The sequence below is a fragment of the Balaenoptera ricei genome, chromosome 11 (genome assembly GCF_028023285.1).
Source record: "Balaenoptera ricei isolate mBalRic1 chromosome 11, mBalRic1.hap2, whole genome shotgun sequence".
NCBI classification, from domain to species: Eukaryota; Metazoa; Chordata; class Mammalia; order Artiodactyla; family Balaenopteridae; genus Balaenoptera; species Balaenoptera ricei.
This window is the reverse complement of record NC_082649.1, coordinates 101,969,870-101,985,589: the sequence shown is the minus strand read 5'-3', so window position 1 is coordinate 101,985,589 and position 15,720 is coordinate 101,969,870. Positions and strand designations below refer to the sequence as shown.

The following is a 15,720-nucleotide window of genomic DNA, read 5'->3' as shown; positions in this document are numbered from 1 at the left end:
ACAGTTCGTGGTTCCTCATAAAATTAAAATAGAATTATCATATAATCCAGCAAGTCTACTCCTAGGTACACACAGAAGAGAAATGAAAACGTATGTCCACATGGAAACCTGTATGTGAATGCTCACAGCAGCACTACTCGTAAACCCAAAAAGTAGAAACAGCCCAAATATCCATCTTTGGATAAATGGATAAACAAAACAAAGTATATCATACAATGGAATAGTATTCAGGATAAAGTTCTGATAAATGCTACAGCATGGATAGACCTTGAAAAAATTATCCTAGGTGAAGGACACAAAAGGTTTCCACTTATATGAAATATTTAGAATGGGCAAAATCAAAGACACAGAAAGCATGTTAAGGTTACCAGGGGTTAGGGGGAGAGGAGGATGGTGGGGAGTAAATGTATATATGATTTTTCGAGACAGTCAAGTCCCCTCCGTAACGGCCATACCACCTGCACTCCCACCAGCAACGCGTGAGAGTGTTTCTCAGGGGCTCACCAATGGGGCACATTGTCAAACTTTCTGATTTCTGCCACTCTGATTGCTGAAATGGTATCTCAGTGCAGTTTTAATTTGTATTTTTTCTTGCAATTAGATGTTTTAAAAAATCCTTTCTAATTCTGTTTTAACCTGCTGGTATTGGTTATGTAATTACCATGAGACTCCCTTAGAAAAATACACCCAGATGAAAGATTTATAAATTAAAGAGGAACAGCAAATGGGAACCATATACATTAGTATGTTTTAACAAATACATCAATGTCATGGTTAATTTCTAGAAATAAAATATAAAACCCACCTTGCATATAGGTGAGGAGCCACTTAATTACTAGTACCTTCCACGTGCACAGGACTCTGCTGAGCAATGCTTAACAACAGAAAAGCCTAAATAACACTTTCGATAATTCCAGAAATTAGACGAAACACATTTTCACCCATCATAGGAACCCTTTCACCTTGATTAGAATTATTCTAGTTGCCATTTTTACCAGTAAAATTGCCAGTGGCACGTTACTTCTCCTCTAGAATTTTACTGTATAATCTGGTGTTAGAGCCAAAAATGAAGAAAAAGATAATTTGCCAAAAGAACTGAATGTTGCACAAGTTTACCTTTCCATTTGGCAACCAGCTTAGGATCTGAAATTGTGAAGTTTGGACGGCTTCTGGACAGGATACCTTTTCCAAAATAACCCTTCCGGGAAGAGAAAAAATAGAGTTAGCTCAGGATTAGTTACCAAATTTTTAGCTGAGGGAGAGTAACTATTTGAGTTAACAAGAGAGTCACTGCATTTTTCACAGCTTGACATCTTCCCTCTGATTCCAGATAATTCACGATTACTGGTGAACACCTTAGCGTTTTCTCTCTCCGATCGTTTGAAGGGAGCTGGGAAGTTTCCAGGGCACCTCATCTGTCTCGTGAGTAGTGGTCTCAGTCCCGGTCTGGGAAGCTGAAGGTGAAGGGCAGGCAGAGGCAGGATGTCCTCTGCACATGTGGACCAGGAGCAGTGGCCTAAAAGCTGGAGCCGCGTCCCCCAGGAACAAAAAGCTTCTCGGATTCTCTTGTACGCAGAACTGAAGTACTACTCTTCTCCTTCCCGCTGACTCCAGAAACATTGATTCCCCACCCCCCCCATTCCTTAAAATTAGAAAATATTTAAACCCATAGAAAACTGAAAGAATAATAAAATGAACACCCTATACCCTCCACCCAGATTGAACAATCAGAATAAATCACGTGTATGGCACTTCACAAAGCCTCCGCTTAATGTTACATATTGCGAATGGGGAGGAGACTGTACTTGACCCCTGGTCAGTGCCAGCCACTGTACCCCACTTTGGGAAGGTGACTACAACATGTATTTTATATAAAATGTCTAGAGAAGACACATGACAGAAACAGGAAGTGGATCAGGAGTGCCTGGGCTGGGAGTGGGGACAGGGGTGAGGTACAGTGAGCACCAGGGAACCTTCTGGGGCCGTGGGGACTGTGACGGTGGCCGCACAGCTCTATGAATTCATTACAGTCACTGCATCGTGCACTTACAATGGGTGAATCTTATGGCTGTAAATTATACCGCAATAAAGCTGCTTTAAAAATGCCTCCAGGGGCTTCCCTGGTGGCGCAGTGGTTGAGAATCTGCCTGCCAATGCAAGCGACACGGGTTCGAGCCCTGGTCTGGGAAGATCCCACATGCCGCGGAGCAACTAGGCCCATGAGCCACAACTACTGAGCCTGCGCGTCTGGAGCCTGTGCTCCGCAACAGGAGAGGCCGCGATAGTGAGAGGCCCGCGCACCGCGATGAAGAGTGGCCCCCGCTCGCCGCAACTAGAGAAAGCCCTCGCACAGAAACGAAGACCCAACACACCCAAAAATAAAGAAATAAATTTATTAAAAAAAAAAAAATGCTTCCAGTGTTGAATTGGCTATGGGGGAAAAAATAAGCAAGCTTCCAATCTCATCCCAAACCTATCGTTGATGGAAAAAGCAAAAACTGGAACTCGTCCTCATGTAAGAAGAGGTCCTCAACCAGGAGAGCGAGCAGAGGACATGCTGAAGCCCCATCTGGTTTGTCCGGAGCCAGAACAATCTGCCACCCTACAGTCACCTCTGGGGATGGAGTGGCAGTGAGAGGGAAATTTTTACTTTTTACCCATTACATTTCTGTAAATTGCTTGAATTTTTTTTTTTTTTTTTTTTTTTTTTTTTTTTACAATGCACATGTGTTGCCTTTATAATCAAAAAACAAGAAAGGTCAATGCACTGACCCAGCGTCACTGACGAAATGTGGGTTTGTGGCTGGGAGTTGTCCTCTGGGCTTATGGCTTCGGGGCACCTGATTCTGTTGCTACATTGGCCTAAACTGCAAGGAAAGCACATGGGTCATTCATGGTCTGTTTCTGGGGGTGGACGGGGAGAGAACGGCTGGCTCAGGGCTGTCAGGAAGCAGCAGAGCTGAGGCTGCCCGCACATACCTTCCCATAGAGCTGCTCCATATCTTCTGCATTCCTCACAATCACATTGTTGTTTATCATCTCGGCCCGGAATATTCTAAAGTCCTTCTTAGGACCACACTCCTGACCGAAAGGGATCGGCAGAGGAGACTCATAGCTCTCATACACTCTTCTTTTCCTCTTTGGGGGACGGAAAACTGCCTCTGCCATTTTCCAAGGTAACTGTTCTTTAAAGACTGTAACAGGGAGAAAGAAACAAGTCAATCAATAACTGTACTGACCAAACATGTGAGTACATTTATATCCAGGCTCAGAAAACCTTGTGGTCTGTGGGAAAAATATTTATAAAGCAGTGAGCAAAAGGCAGAGTAACGAGAAGATTTTGTTTGAGCAGCACAAACCCTACCCACCTAGGGCATCTCGATTACTTCCCACAACAATGCCGTGGTACCATTTCTCACTACAGCTGACGAGACTGAGGCCTAGTGACAGGTCCATGGTCACAATGCTCCTCGTGGGTCTCCTGACAGCGAGCACAAGAGGATTTCTGCCCATGAGGATTCCTCCCATCCTCTCAAGCGGCCGACAGACGTTTACCGAGCACCCACCAGAGGCTCCCAATCATCAGAGGTGCTAGGGATAGAAAGAGAAAACCAAAAGGACCCTGTCCTCAGAGAAGTAAATCTAGTGAGCACCTCCTTTCCCAAAAAAGGACCTTAAAATATGTTCCACACATTCGGTCAATCATCTCCCAGTTTTTCGGGTAAATTAATAATAGTAACAACAACAGCAGCAGTCATCATTTAGGGGTCTACTCCTCAGCACCAAGCGTGAGTGGCTAAGAGCAGGAAGTGTCAAGCCAGGGTGCAGGGATGGGAATCGGCTTCACCACTGCCCAGCTGTGTGACCTGGGGCACAAGTTACTTGATCTCTCTGTGCTCTGGTTTCCCCATCTGCAAAATAACGATAAATACAGACTCCATCTTATAGTTTAGACCCATAGGAGCTTAGAACAGCCCCGGCACGCAGCACTGACTGCTCTGCACGTTCGCTATGATTACTACTATGGCGCTATTGCTATTAGCACTAAGAACACCGTGTGACAGATGAGGAAACAGAGCCAGGTTAGACAGATGTTGTCAGAGGCCTGGAGGGTGGTGGCCCTGGATGACCCCGAGTCTGCTGCACGCCCAAGGCCACGCTCTTCCCTCTGGGTTCCGCTGTGAACACAGGCAGCGGCTGCCTCCTCTTGTTGGAAGGCTCACTGTTTCCCCCGGTTAGGGGCTGAAGGGTTACAGAGAATTATGGAGAATTACGGAATTACCACGCGCCCAGCACTACGAGGGAGGAAAGGAAGGCGAAGCCAGTACCTCTCCCTTCCAGGCCTTACCCTCAACCCGAGGAAACAAAACAAGGACAAAACGCACACAGGCTGCAATTCAATAATGGCTGGGGGAAGGAAGTCAAGTTGAGTGCGTTGTACGATAAAGACAGAGAGCCACAGCAGATGCATTTGACTCAGGAAAACTCAACCACATGCAAGGGGGAAACGCAGACAGTGCAGGGGACTGGGTCTGGCGCTCCGCTTGTTGGGCAGGTGCCCTGGAATGTGACAGGAGACCTGAATCTGCTGCGCCCTCAGTCCCGGCTCCGGACCCGACTTACACGGACAGCACATCTGGTGCTTGAAGATACAGTGGAGCTGTATCACACACGTGTTTAGCCTCCATGGCTCCAAACCCTCACAGGGGAACAAGTACGACTGATTATTTAGGCGCCTCCTGAACTCAATACCAGCATCCTGTTGGGCAAAGGATGTAATCAAGCCTGAAACAGCCAGTGAAGGCGGCGAAAGCTGAGGCAGGAAGCTGAGTGGCTTTAAGGGTTTACGCCCATTAAAAAGAAATCAAAAGCCTTGTCCAATGTGTAATGATTCCTTTATCCACCCTCCGAAAGATGTTGAGGAATTAAATGAGGACAAAGAAAAACAAAGACCAAGGAAGTTAGAGACGTTGATAAATCAATTACAAAAGTAACAATAAAAAGTAAGAATCAGCAAGTTGGAACCGTCATAGAATTGCCAAAGTATTCCCAGCAGCAAAATGCTAAAATAATTTAATTTCTAAATAAGAGTCCTTCAATGGAATTAAATAATGAGCACAACTGTATGCATTTTACATACATCTATGTGTGTGTGTATATACGTATATATATACACACACACACACACATATCGCTATGTAACATTCATAACAATACTATGTACACCACATGTTAATGGGCAATTAAAATTTCCTCCCAAGGGCATTTTAAGTAGATTTTCACTTGCCAATTTATCACTCAACCCAAGCAATTACAGTCGACCCCTGAACAACATGGGATTTAACTGCATGGGTACACTTACACCCAGATTTTTTTCAAGAGTAGATGCTACAGTACTACACTACCCACAGTTGGTCAAATCCACAGATGCAGAACCTCAGATATGAAGGAACCAGGGATACAGAAGGCCAACTATAAATTACACTCAGATTTTTGACTGCAGAGAAGGTCAGAGCCCTGACCCCCTGCGTTGTTCAAGGGTCAATTGTATTGCATTTAGCATTCAATTGAAGAAACGGCAATTTGTTCTAAAAATTAAAATGATGTTGTATTGGGCTTTTTTGAGGCAGGATGCGGGTCTCTAGTGAGGCACCTTCTAGGGATTTCCAGGAATAATTCGAACTTTTATGATCATTGCACTTTTATAACTTAACTTTTGGCTAGTATTTGATTTGTATATATTACCTTTGAGATTTTTAAGAAAGAGAAAATGTTTAACGGCTAACTTCAAGAACTTCCAATTAAATTCTCTCAAACAAGTGAAAAAGTTCTGTTTCAATTTGCCTGGTTTGTTTAGGATTTTCCCTTTCAGATTGCTATTACACTCTAAAAAAAAAAAAAAAGGCAAAAATGAGCTATGACACTTGATGGCAAGAACTCTGTACTCCAACCCAAGTTTGCATGACAGAAGGTTCCTGCCACAAAAGATTCCCAGTTTTCCACAAACCTTCAAAATCCCAGTTTAGTGCCACCTCTGCACATGTGACAGCAAGCATATCAAGAATTTGGCTCTTAGTAGGCCTTCCATATATGCAAAGCTGCCATTACGATCATGTGGCTTTCAACACCCCACGTAAAGCTCCCTGAACCCAGTTTCTTCATCTTCAAATTGAACAGAACTAGAAAACAGTCTGGAAGCCACTCAAATGTTAAACAATAAGTAACCATATATTCCAGCAATTCCACTCCTGGGTAGGTAAAAGAAAACTGAAAACACGTTCGTACAAAAATTTGTACATGGGACTTCCCTGGTGGCGCACTGGTTAAGAATCCACCTGCCAATGCAGCGGACACGGGTTTGAGCCCTGGTCCAGAAGGATCCCACATGCCGCGGAGCAATGAAGCCCGTGTGCCACAACTACTGAGCCTGCGCTCCAGAGCCCAGGAGCCACAATTACTGAGCCCACATGCCACAACTACTGATGTCCGTGAACCTAGAGCCCGTGCTCCACAACAAGAGAAGCCACCACAATGAGAAGCCTGTGCACTGCCACAAAGAGTAGCCCCCGCTCGCCACAACTAGAGAAAGCCCACACACAGCAACAGAGACCCAATGTAGCCAAAAATAAATAAATTAATTAATTTAAAAAAATATGTACATGAATGTTTACAGCAGTATTGTTCATAACAGTCAAAAAGTAGAAACAACCAAGATGTCCATCAACAGATGAATGGATCAACAAAATGGGCTATATCCATATAATGGAATATTATCAGCAATTAACAGAGGAATGAAGTACTGACACAGACTATAACGTGTGTGAACCTTGAGAGCATTATGTGGAGTGAAAGAAGCCAGTCACAAAAGACCACACATTGTATAAGACCATTAATATGAAACGTCCGGAACAGGCAAATCCAAAGGGACACCAAGTAGATTAGTGATTGCCAGGTGCTGGGGGAAGGGAGCTATGGGGAATGACTGCCAATAGGTATGGGGTGTATTTTGAGGGATGAAAAAGCTTTACAATTAGATTGCAGTGATGGTGTTGGCTGCATAACTCTGAATATATTAAAATCACTGAATTGTACATTTCACAAGGGTGAATTTTATTGTATATGAATCATCTCTCAATAAAGCTGAAAAAATTCAATAGGACAAACCAGAAGATCTCTCGTGTCAGTTTTGTAGAAGAGTTGCCTTGTGCAGAACTTGGAAGGCAAAGCAGGGGAGAAAGGGTTGAGTTTGTTATTCTCCCTATCTGCAATAGGCATTTAAGAAATGTTTCTTCAGTGCCAAGATAGGAGACCAGCACGATGGGAGATGTGGGATGTGAGTACAATTACAACAGCTAACCATCACTGGGAGGTACAACATGCCAGGCAGGCACTGACTGTGCCAACGCTACACACGTGGGTACCACTACCCGCATTTCACAGATGAGTAAATGGAGGCTTAGAGAGGGCAGGTCATTTGGCCACAGAGCCACAGCTGGAAGATGAGAGGCCAGTAAGGCAGGGAGACAGGGCACGGTGAGAAGAGTGGCTTCAAAGAGGAACCCCGTCTGAAGCACACACAAATGTATAGGAAGGACTGGGCCATCGGTCAGGGGGTTGGGGATGTGAAGGCTTGATGCCTGTGCAGCTTCTCAAGCCGGGAATGACAACTGAAAAGATTGAGAGAATTCCCTGGCAGTCCTGTGGTTAGGACATGCGTTCACTGCTGAGGGGCCGGGTTCAGTCCCTGGTTGGGGAACTAAGATCCCACAAGCCACTCGGCAGGGCAGAGGGGAAAAAAAAAAAAGTTTAAAAGAAAAGATTAAGAAAATTAAACTGGGGTCACATATAACAGTGGCTCTCAAGGCTTGGCTGCCCTTAGAATCACCTGGGGAAATTCTGAAACTTCCAATGCCCAGGCCTACAATTGTACCTACAATTACATCAGAAATTCTGGACTGGGACCCAGGTGATTTCAATATGTAGCCAAAGTTGTCAACTACTGGTGATAGGATGGCCTATTCAAACTCAATGCCAACAGCCATCTCCACTGTATAGATGAGGAAAGGGACTCAGGGGTTGACTGCTATGCACCTGTAAGGAAGGAGCTGTTACTTTTCCTTTTCTAAACCTGGGCATACCAACTCGAGGCACCAATAGTGTTAAGTACATTTACTTTTCTATCAAAAGCAGGACTTGTTCCTAATTCTTCCCTTGAGCGGATAAGCTAACTCTTTTTGGGTGTTCAGTAAATGTTTATTCCAAACAAAACAAAGTAAAACAAAAAAGGGGGGAGGTAGCTTCATTTAACTTTCCAACCCCGTGGGCCCACCTTGCCAAACCAGCCTGGTTAAAACCTCCCACTCAGCAAAACTCACATTCTCCCAATTAAAAAACCGTTGAAGCTCCAAATCGTACCTCCTGGGCCAGGGGAGGCAAGGATTAAAGGGAGAAGGCAAACAATCCTGCCTCTGGGGAGCTTTCAGGTTAGAACCCGAGACTAGACATGTAAACAAACGATAAACCTTTGCAAGCTGTTGTGAGGATTAGATGGGTAATTGTGCGAAGGAGCCTGGTACTGGGCCTACCATGTGAAGTGCTCGCCCGACGGAAGCTGTAGCTGCAACTAATGATCAAGAACTGTTAAGGACCCAACAAACCCGCAACTCCTTGTCATTACGCATCCCTTTGCTGGTTCCCTAGAGTGGCGCCCCCAGCAACCCTACTAGCGGCTAAAGCTCCACTCGGGCAGAGCCGGTGTCAGGTGCACCTTGACGTCCTCTGCCCCCAGCAATGGACGTGGCGTCAATGTTTCCAGAAAGGACATAAAAAAGAGGGCTACAGGTACACGGAGAAGGGGAAAGGGGCTAATTCCGGTGGAACAAGGAAGCCAGGCCCCGCGTCCCGGCCCAGTCTGGTGCGACTCTGAGACCCGGGGAACTTCTGTGGGCCGTTTCCGCTCTCGACCCGGAGGGCTTTCGAAAAAGGCGATGTCTCCTCCCGCGGCGGAGACCCCCACTTGTGCTGCGGCACCGCCCTCAGCGCCCCGGGACACCACCTGCTCCCGGACCCCGGAGACTTACCTTCCTCTGCCCCACGCGCTCGCCGTTACCCCAGCAACGCCGGGCGGGGGGGCGGACACCGCTGCCGTCAAGCAGTGCGGCCGCAAAGCCGGACGACTGCGCAGCCGCAGAGCCCGAGGGAGGGCCCACCGGGTGTTTGCGGAGCGCACCTGCGCAGGGTCGTAAGGCGGGTCTTCGGTGGGTGCTGCTGGTTCCTCGCGAGGTGTAAGGCAGAGGCGGCGCGTCCTCTTTGCTGCCTTCCCCGCGATCGTAGCGATACCCCCCTGCACAGATGCTGTTCTCGTTTAATCCCCACAACAATCCCGCAAGATCCATTTTACAGATGAGATCTAAGTTACTTATCCAATGTCACGTAGCTGGGAGGTATTGGAGTTAGAGTGATAGGACTAGACTCAGAACTCAGGTCTAACGACTTTGGGTCCTCGCCCCTGGGGAGATGGGACTCTTGAAGCGACCGGACTTGATATGACCCCAGCCCTGAGGAAGCGGGTCCGCTGAGCTCAGCCCGCAGACCTCAGATTTCTCAATGCTTTTGTATAAGTGCAGCATGCAGGGAAACTGTAAGAAGTGCCCCCTCGCACAGGGCACTGACCAAAAGCCACTGTGGGCACTGGCCGCCCTGTGCAGCGTCAAGGACAAGTCAAGGACAACAGGCGGGAGTCAGACCTGCATTTGCACCCCCACCTCCCCGCTCACTGGCTGTGTGGTCTTGAGTGAGTGACTTAACCTTTCTGAGCCACAGTTTCCTCTATTGAAAAATGGGTCTTCAGGATTATGAGGGAGGAGCAAAACAAAAGTGCCCTGGGAATTGTAAAAGCTTCTCCCACCTGGTTATTTTAAAGGAGGCCTGGTAGGGAGTCCAATAAACACCTTCCTAAATATGAACCCCAGGGTCCCCAGCACACATACCACACATGCTGCGCAGGTGGGGAAGGCGGGTGACAGGGATGGGTGGCAAATTGTGCCAGAGAGATTTATGGGGCTAGGTGAGACAGGCTTTGAAATCTGGACCTTTCCCAACTTTCTCTTGTCTCCAGGCCTTCCCACACGCTGTTGTCTCTACCTGGAACATCCTTCTCCCCTGTCTGGAGCAGTGATTCCTGGTCATCCTTTAGGCCTCACCTCAGATATCTCTTCCTCAGGAGACTTCCTCTTGCTTCCCCAGGCTGGCTTGGGTGACTTGCCTCTGTGTTCCCACAATAGTCTGGTGCCCCCTATGCTGTCCCCGATTCCTGGTCCTCTTTGACTGTGAGCTTCTAGTAGAAAGAGCTCAAGACGTGGCATTAAGTGGGTGGTCTGCCTGCAGGGGCCTTAACTGCTCAGCTCAGGAGTTCAGATTTTAGAGAAATCAAAAGCCGAATAGCTTCCTGGTTAGAACGTTGCAAAAAAGGGAGAACTTGAGCAAGATTCACAGAATAGTGGTATCGGGATGGTTTGGGTTGGGAAGAGAGAGGTGGAGGGAGGCTGTAATATTGCACCAGAACATGCCAATGGAGGAAATACTGGATTTAGAATGAGAGGCTTTTAAAAATGAAAGGGAACTCCGAGGGTGTCCAGTTCAACTCCCTTACTTAACTGATAAGAAAAAAGGCTCAGAGGCACCGTGAGTTGCCAGAGGTAACAGAGCAAGTCTGAGGTGGCGCTGAGACTAGAGCCAGGTCTCCACAACCTCAGCGGGTGCTCGGCACTCGGCTTGGGATGCGCCCATAATGGGATCTCAGGGGCCATCATCTGGAGCCCTGTCCCCACAGAGGGTCCAGAGCTAAAGCTAATGAACAAGATATTCTTCCCCCAAGATTTTCTCCTTGGTGTTCCCCCACTCCCCACTGTGTGGTGCAGCTTTCGGCAAATCAGTTCCTCGACCAGGAATTGAACCCGGGCCACAGCAGTGACAGCGCAGAATCCTAACCACTAGGCCACCAGGGATCTCCCAACAGTGTGTATTTTAAACCTTTTGTTATGGTCCTTTTCAAACATACACAAAAGTAGATCGCAAAAAAAAAAAAAAAAAAAAAAAAAAAAGTACATCACTTCCAGCATCTTCAACCTTTGGTATCTTGTTTCTTTTACACTCTCCATAAATACACCTTTTCCCCACTGCTGGTGTATTTTAAAGCAATTCCAGACATCATATAATTTCACTCATAATATTTAAGTATGTGACTCTAACAGGTAAGAATTTAAATTTTATTACATATATATCTATATAGTTGATTCTCGTTATTCACAGAAGTTCTATAGAGTCACCATGAACACTGAATTGGTGAACACTGAACCATTGCTTCTAAGGGAATGCAGGTCGGTTCCTGGCAGCCTCTGGTCACAACATTTTCATCAACCAATCGATACACAACCTTGTTTTATGTGTGCTTTCGTTTAAAAACACTTTAATGTCTGTTGTAGATTCATGAACATTGAACTCATGGCCCACATCAGTATAACTCACACCTGAACAAATCTCATCTAACAAGTGTATTTTCTCCATAAGGCACGTCACAGCATTCTTGGTTTACGGACACTAGACAGCACTTAAGCACTCTGCTTGGGGTTCATTTTATTTATTTTAAATTTTTAAATTTTTTATAAATTTATTTTATTTTATTAATTTTTAAATTTGTGGCTGCATTGGGTCTTCGTTGCTGCGTGTGGGCTTTTCTCTAGTTGTGGCGAGTGGAGGCTACTCTTCGTTGCGGTGTGTGGGCTTCTCATTGCGGTGGCTTCTCTTGTTGTGGAGCACGGGCTCTAGGTGCGTGGGCTTCAGTACTTGTGGCTTGCGGGCTCAGCAGCTGTGGCTCGCAGGTTCTAGAGCACAGGCTCAGTAGTTGTGGTGCACGGGCTTAGTTGCTCTGCAGCAATGTGGGATCTTCCCAGACCAGGGCTCGAACCCGTGTCCCCTGCATTGGCAGGCGGATTCTTAACCGCTGTGCCACCAGGGAAGCCCCTTGGGGTTCATTTTAAAATTACCAACACAAATCACAGAAACATGAAAAACGTGGCACTAACGAGATGGCAAAAAGCACACTTGTTTATGATAGGAGAGCTGAAACAAGACAGAGTATCACCGGTTGACTTCAGCTGAGAACATGCATATTGGGAGACTCAAATTTTTCTCCTGTCTATGCATGTGCGTGTCTGTAAGTGATCCAGTACTGTGAATATTGGTTTTGGCATTACAAATACATTTTAGCCAGGAGGTGAATTTGCAAATGCAGAATCTGCCAATCATGAGGATTGACTGTATATGTATATTCCCAATATCATCAGCACATCTAACAAAATGAACGATAATCCTTAACATCATGTGTCTGTGAAGGGGAACACAGAACCTGCATGTACTATTTGGGATATACTTATACTAAAAAAAAATCGTTTATCTGAAATTCAAATTCAGTTGGTATCGTGTATTTTATGTGACCACCTAACAAGTTATTGGGCCTTCATATGTGCCAGCCGCTTTGCATCCAATCTTGACTCTCACCACAGTCCTGTGAGATAGGTGTTCTCACCGATATTTCACAGTTGAGGTTCCCTCCCTGCCCAAGTTCTCAGAGCTAGAAAGTAGTGGAGGCCAGGTGAGGATCCAAATCCACGGGACCAGGGGGCTTGCATTCATTTTCTTCTATCATGTTGGATACGGGAGGGCAGTGCATTGATAAAGCACAGCTTTAAATATGGAAATACAAAAATGACGCACAGCAAGTTTTGGTGGGAGGTCAGGGAAGACCCAGATGGGTTGAAGGACCCGGGAGGCTTCCGGGAAGAGGAGGCCTTTGCGCTGAGCCTGGGATAAGGGTGAGCCTGGGGAGAGCGTGGAGGAGGAGGGAGACGGCAGTCGGGGGCACAGGGCAGGCCCACGTGCCAGGAGGTGTGGGCCTGGAGGTTCTGAAGAGGGAGGAGCCGGGCTTGGCGGGTTAGGAGGTCGAAGACGCCGATAAGGTCCGATAGGCAGGGCGCGGTCCAATCGTGCAGGCGCTTTAATTCCAGGCTTGGCATTTGGACTTTACCCTGTAGACAATGGGGAGCCACTGGCGTTTCTGAGCTGGGCAGGGCGGCCTCCGCTGTCGCCTCATTGTTTTTCCCAGACGGGGGCCCGAATGAGCCCTGCAGTATTTCATTGAGGCCACTAGATGGGGATATTTTAGCAAATTTAAACCACCCAGCCTCCAATTTCCAGCGAGGAAAACAAACACAGGGACCAAGCGAAAGGCTCCACGCGTTTACCCGCAGCACGCAACGGAAAACGCAAGGGCTGGAAACGAAAATCAAACGAGGGGCACAGTTCAGCTTCTCCCTGCCGGCGAGACGAAACCTCAGATAATTTCTCTGCTGTGAAGGAGAAAGGGTCCAGGGTGTGCAGGAAAGGGCATTTACATTTTAACAACTGCCCTGCAGACATTCTCTAGCATTTAAGCCTCACAACAGTCATTCAAAGCAGGTGTTATCATCCCATTTTACAGGCGAGGAAACTGAGACGCTGAAGGTTACATTTGCTCAATTATTTACGGAGGCGACACCAGGCTAGGCAGGCAGATAGAGTTGGCAGCAAGTGTAAGGGGTGGGCTGGGCAAGACTCGAAGGCAGTGCTTTGCTGGGCCCAGAGGCCCTAGTGCAAAGGGTGGGGCACTGCCTTTAGATCCTACTTTGGCTGCTAGAAAAACCTGTAGCGTGGATGGTGGGAGCCGCTGTACAACTACCATGTGCTCAATTCCCGCTGCTTTTTAGAGATAGTCTCACTTAATTCTCTGACAACCACCCAGTGAGTTAGGGGTTATCACACACCCATTTTACAAGTAAGAAAACCGATTCAGAGAGGTGACGTGACTTGCCCAAGATCACACACTGGGGTTAAGCACTGGAGGGGGAAGTGGATCCCAGGTATGCCTACTCCTCCCTGTGATTAATCAAACACATTCGACTTCTGGGTAAATTTCCTAGAGAAACTTGGGTAGAGATGCCCAGAGAGACACATACAAAGATTTTCCTTTTTTTCTTAAATCGAAGCATGATGGTTTATAATAAAAAAGGGAAACAACATAAATGTCCATCCCTAGAAGAATGGACATATGAAATGTGGTACGAAGGATTCATAAAGTGCAAAAGTATTCAGCAATGAAAAGCTAGCTCTTCTATGATTATCAACATGGATAGATTTCACAAACATGTTTGCTCATAAAGGCCAGAAGCAGAACAATATGAATCCTATGATAAATTTTGTATAAATTAAAACACACCCCAAACCGTACCAAGTCCTGAGTGTATGTATGTATAGGTATGCTAAACTATTTTAAAATAACAGGAAGGTTATGCACCAAAGTCATTAGTTATCTGTGGGACTTGGGTAGTAGATAAGGGGTTTTAGCTTTACATTTTATTTCTTAAAAAAAAAAAACTAGAAGCAAATATATGGTTGGGACTATAGGTGACTGTTAAATTATTTGTTGTATTCATTTCTCTATTTTAATTTTTGCACAAAAAGATGCTTCAGTCAAACCAATCAATACAAAGATAGAAAACTACAAAACCAAAATAATTTTCCTATTTAGGGTCAACGGTTTGAAGATGGGGGGCGCGGGTGCCAGTACCCTGGGAGGGTCGGAGAGGAACCTGGGAGAAGGTGATCAGAGGAAGTGGCGCACAGGTTAGGCCGGAAGTGCACAGGCCTGGCTCTGCTGTTATGGGAATGTGGCTGGTGGGGTCCAGTTCGCCAGTGTTTCCAGAGGAAGAGCCCATCCTGGCATCACACAAGTGGTCCCACCTCCCTGTGACTGTCGTGCCTACCGGAGAGCAGCAGGCAGCAGGTGAGGCCATGGGAACCCTGTGAGGGGGCCGGAGAGGACCAGGACGGGGTGCAGGGGTCCCGGGAAGATGTGGCTCCTGTGTGCGAGAGAGGTGGCTGGAAGCGGTTACACCCTCTGGCTTCTCTCCCTCCCTCCCTTTCCTTTGGTCATTTTCTCTGAACTCATGGTCACATGGACCATTTAATGTGTGGCCTGGAGGGGTCACGCCCACTTTCCAGAAGCAGGTGCTGCCACCAGAAACTAAGGGCGGTTCTCACTCTGTCCACCTCCCGGGGCTGCAGTGACCAGCATGGGAGGTCATGAGTGCTAACGATCAATCACTACAAAGTAATAAAGTCTTCTCACTTTTCCTCTTTCTCCTCATCCTTTACATTTGTCATAATACACAAAATAATAAGACATGCAGGTGGAGCCTAGCATTTTCCTTGTATTGGCTCATTTTCCCACTCACTTATTCCTCCTTACAGCTCTATTAGTGAATACTTTTATACTCCCCATTTTGAAGATGAGGAAATTGAGTCAGAGAAGTTATGTAATTAACCCAAGGTAACCCAGCGAAGAAGTGGCGGAGGTAGGATTTAAACCCAGGTCCGCCTGACTGCAGGGCCACTGTGCTGTACTGATACAGTAAGTGTGATGGTCTTGTATCTCATCCTAAAAAGGAGGTAAAGAGAACATTTTGTGTTTTGTTCTGTTTTTCCTCTTTCTCATGGAAATTTTCTTTGTTCCAAGTTGCTTTTGTCTTGTGTGTGACCCCCTGCAGGTCATCCCCATCTGAGCCCAGGACTGTAATTTCCTGGGTGGTTGAAGAACTCTTTGGTCTGTTCACAGGAGAGACAGGA

The 15,720-nt window shown here is 46.5% G+C and overlaps 1 protein-coding gene across 6 annotated transcripts in view; it reads right to left on the bottom strand.

Moving 5' to 3' along the window:
• TSEN2 (tRNA splicing endonuclease subunit 2) overlaps positions 1 to 9,133 on the bottom strand; it is a 44,223-nt gene extending 35,090 nt beyond the window's left edge. For 3 of the 6 annotated variants that reach the window (XR_009505963.1, XR_009505962.1, XM_059940402.1), the window contains exons 1-3: positions 3,369 to 4,669; positions 2,980 to 3,194; positions 1,117 to 1,198 (exon numbers count right to left, since the gene is read on the bottom strand). Coding sequence is in view for 4 of the 6 variants with exons in the window: in XM_059940402.1 (XP_059796385.1) it covers positions 1,117 to 1,198; positions 2,980 to 3,194; positions 3,369 to 3,528 (457 nt within the window). In the remaining 2 variants the exon portion in view is untranslated. Of the gene's footprint in view, positions 1 to 1,116; positions 1,199 to 2,979; positions 3,195 to 3,368; positions 4,672 to 9,080 lie in introns of those variants that run through there. The other 3 variants (XM_059940403.1, XM_059940405.1, XM_059940404.1) reach the window with 3 other exon arrangements.
• Between the last annotated feature and the right edge of the window lie 6,587 nt (positions 9,134 to 15,720).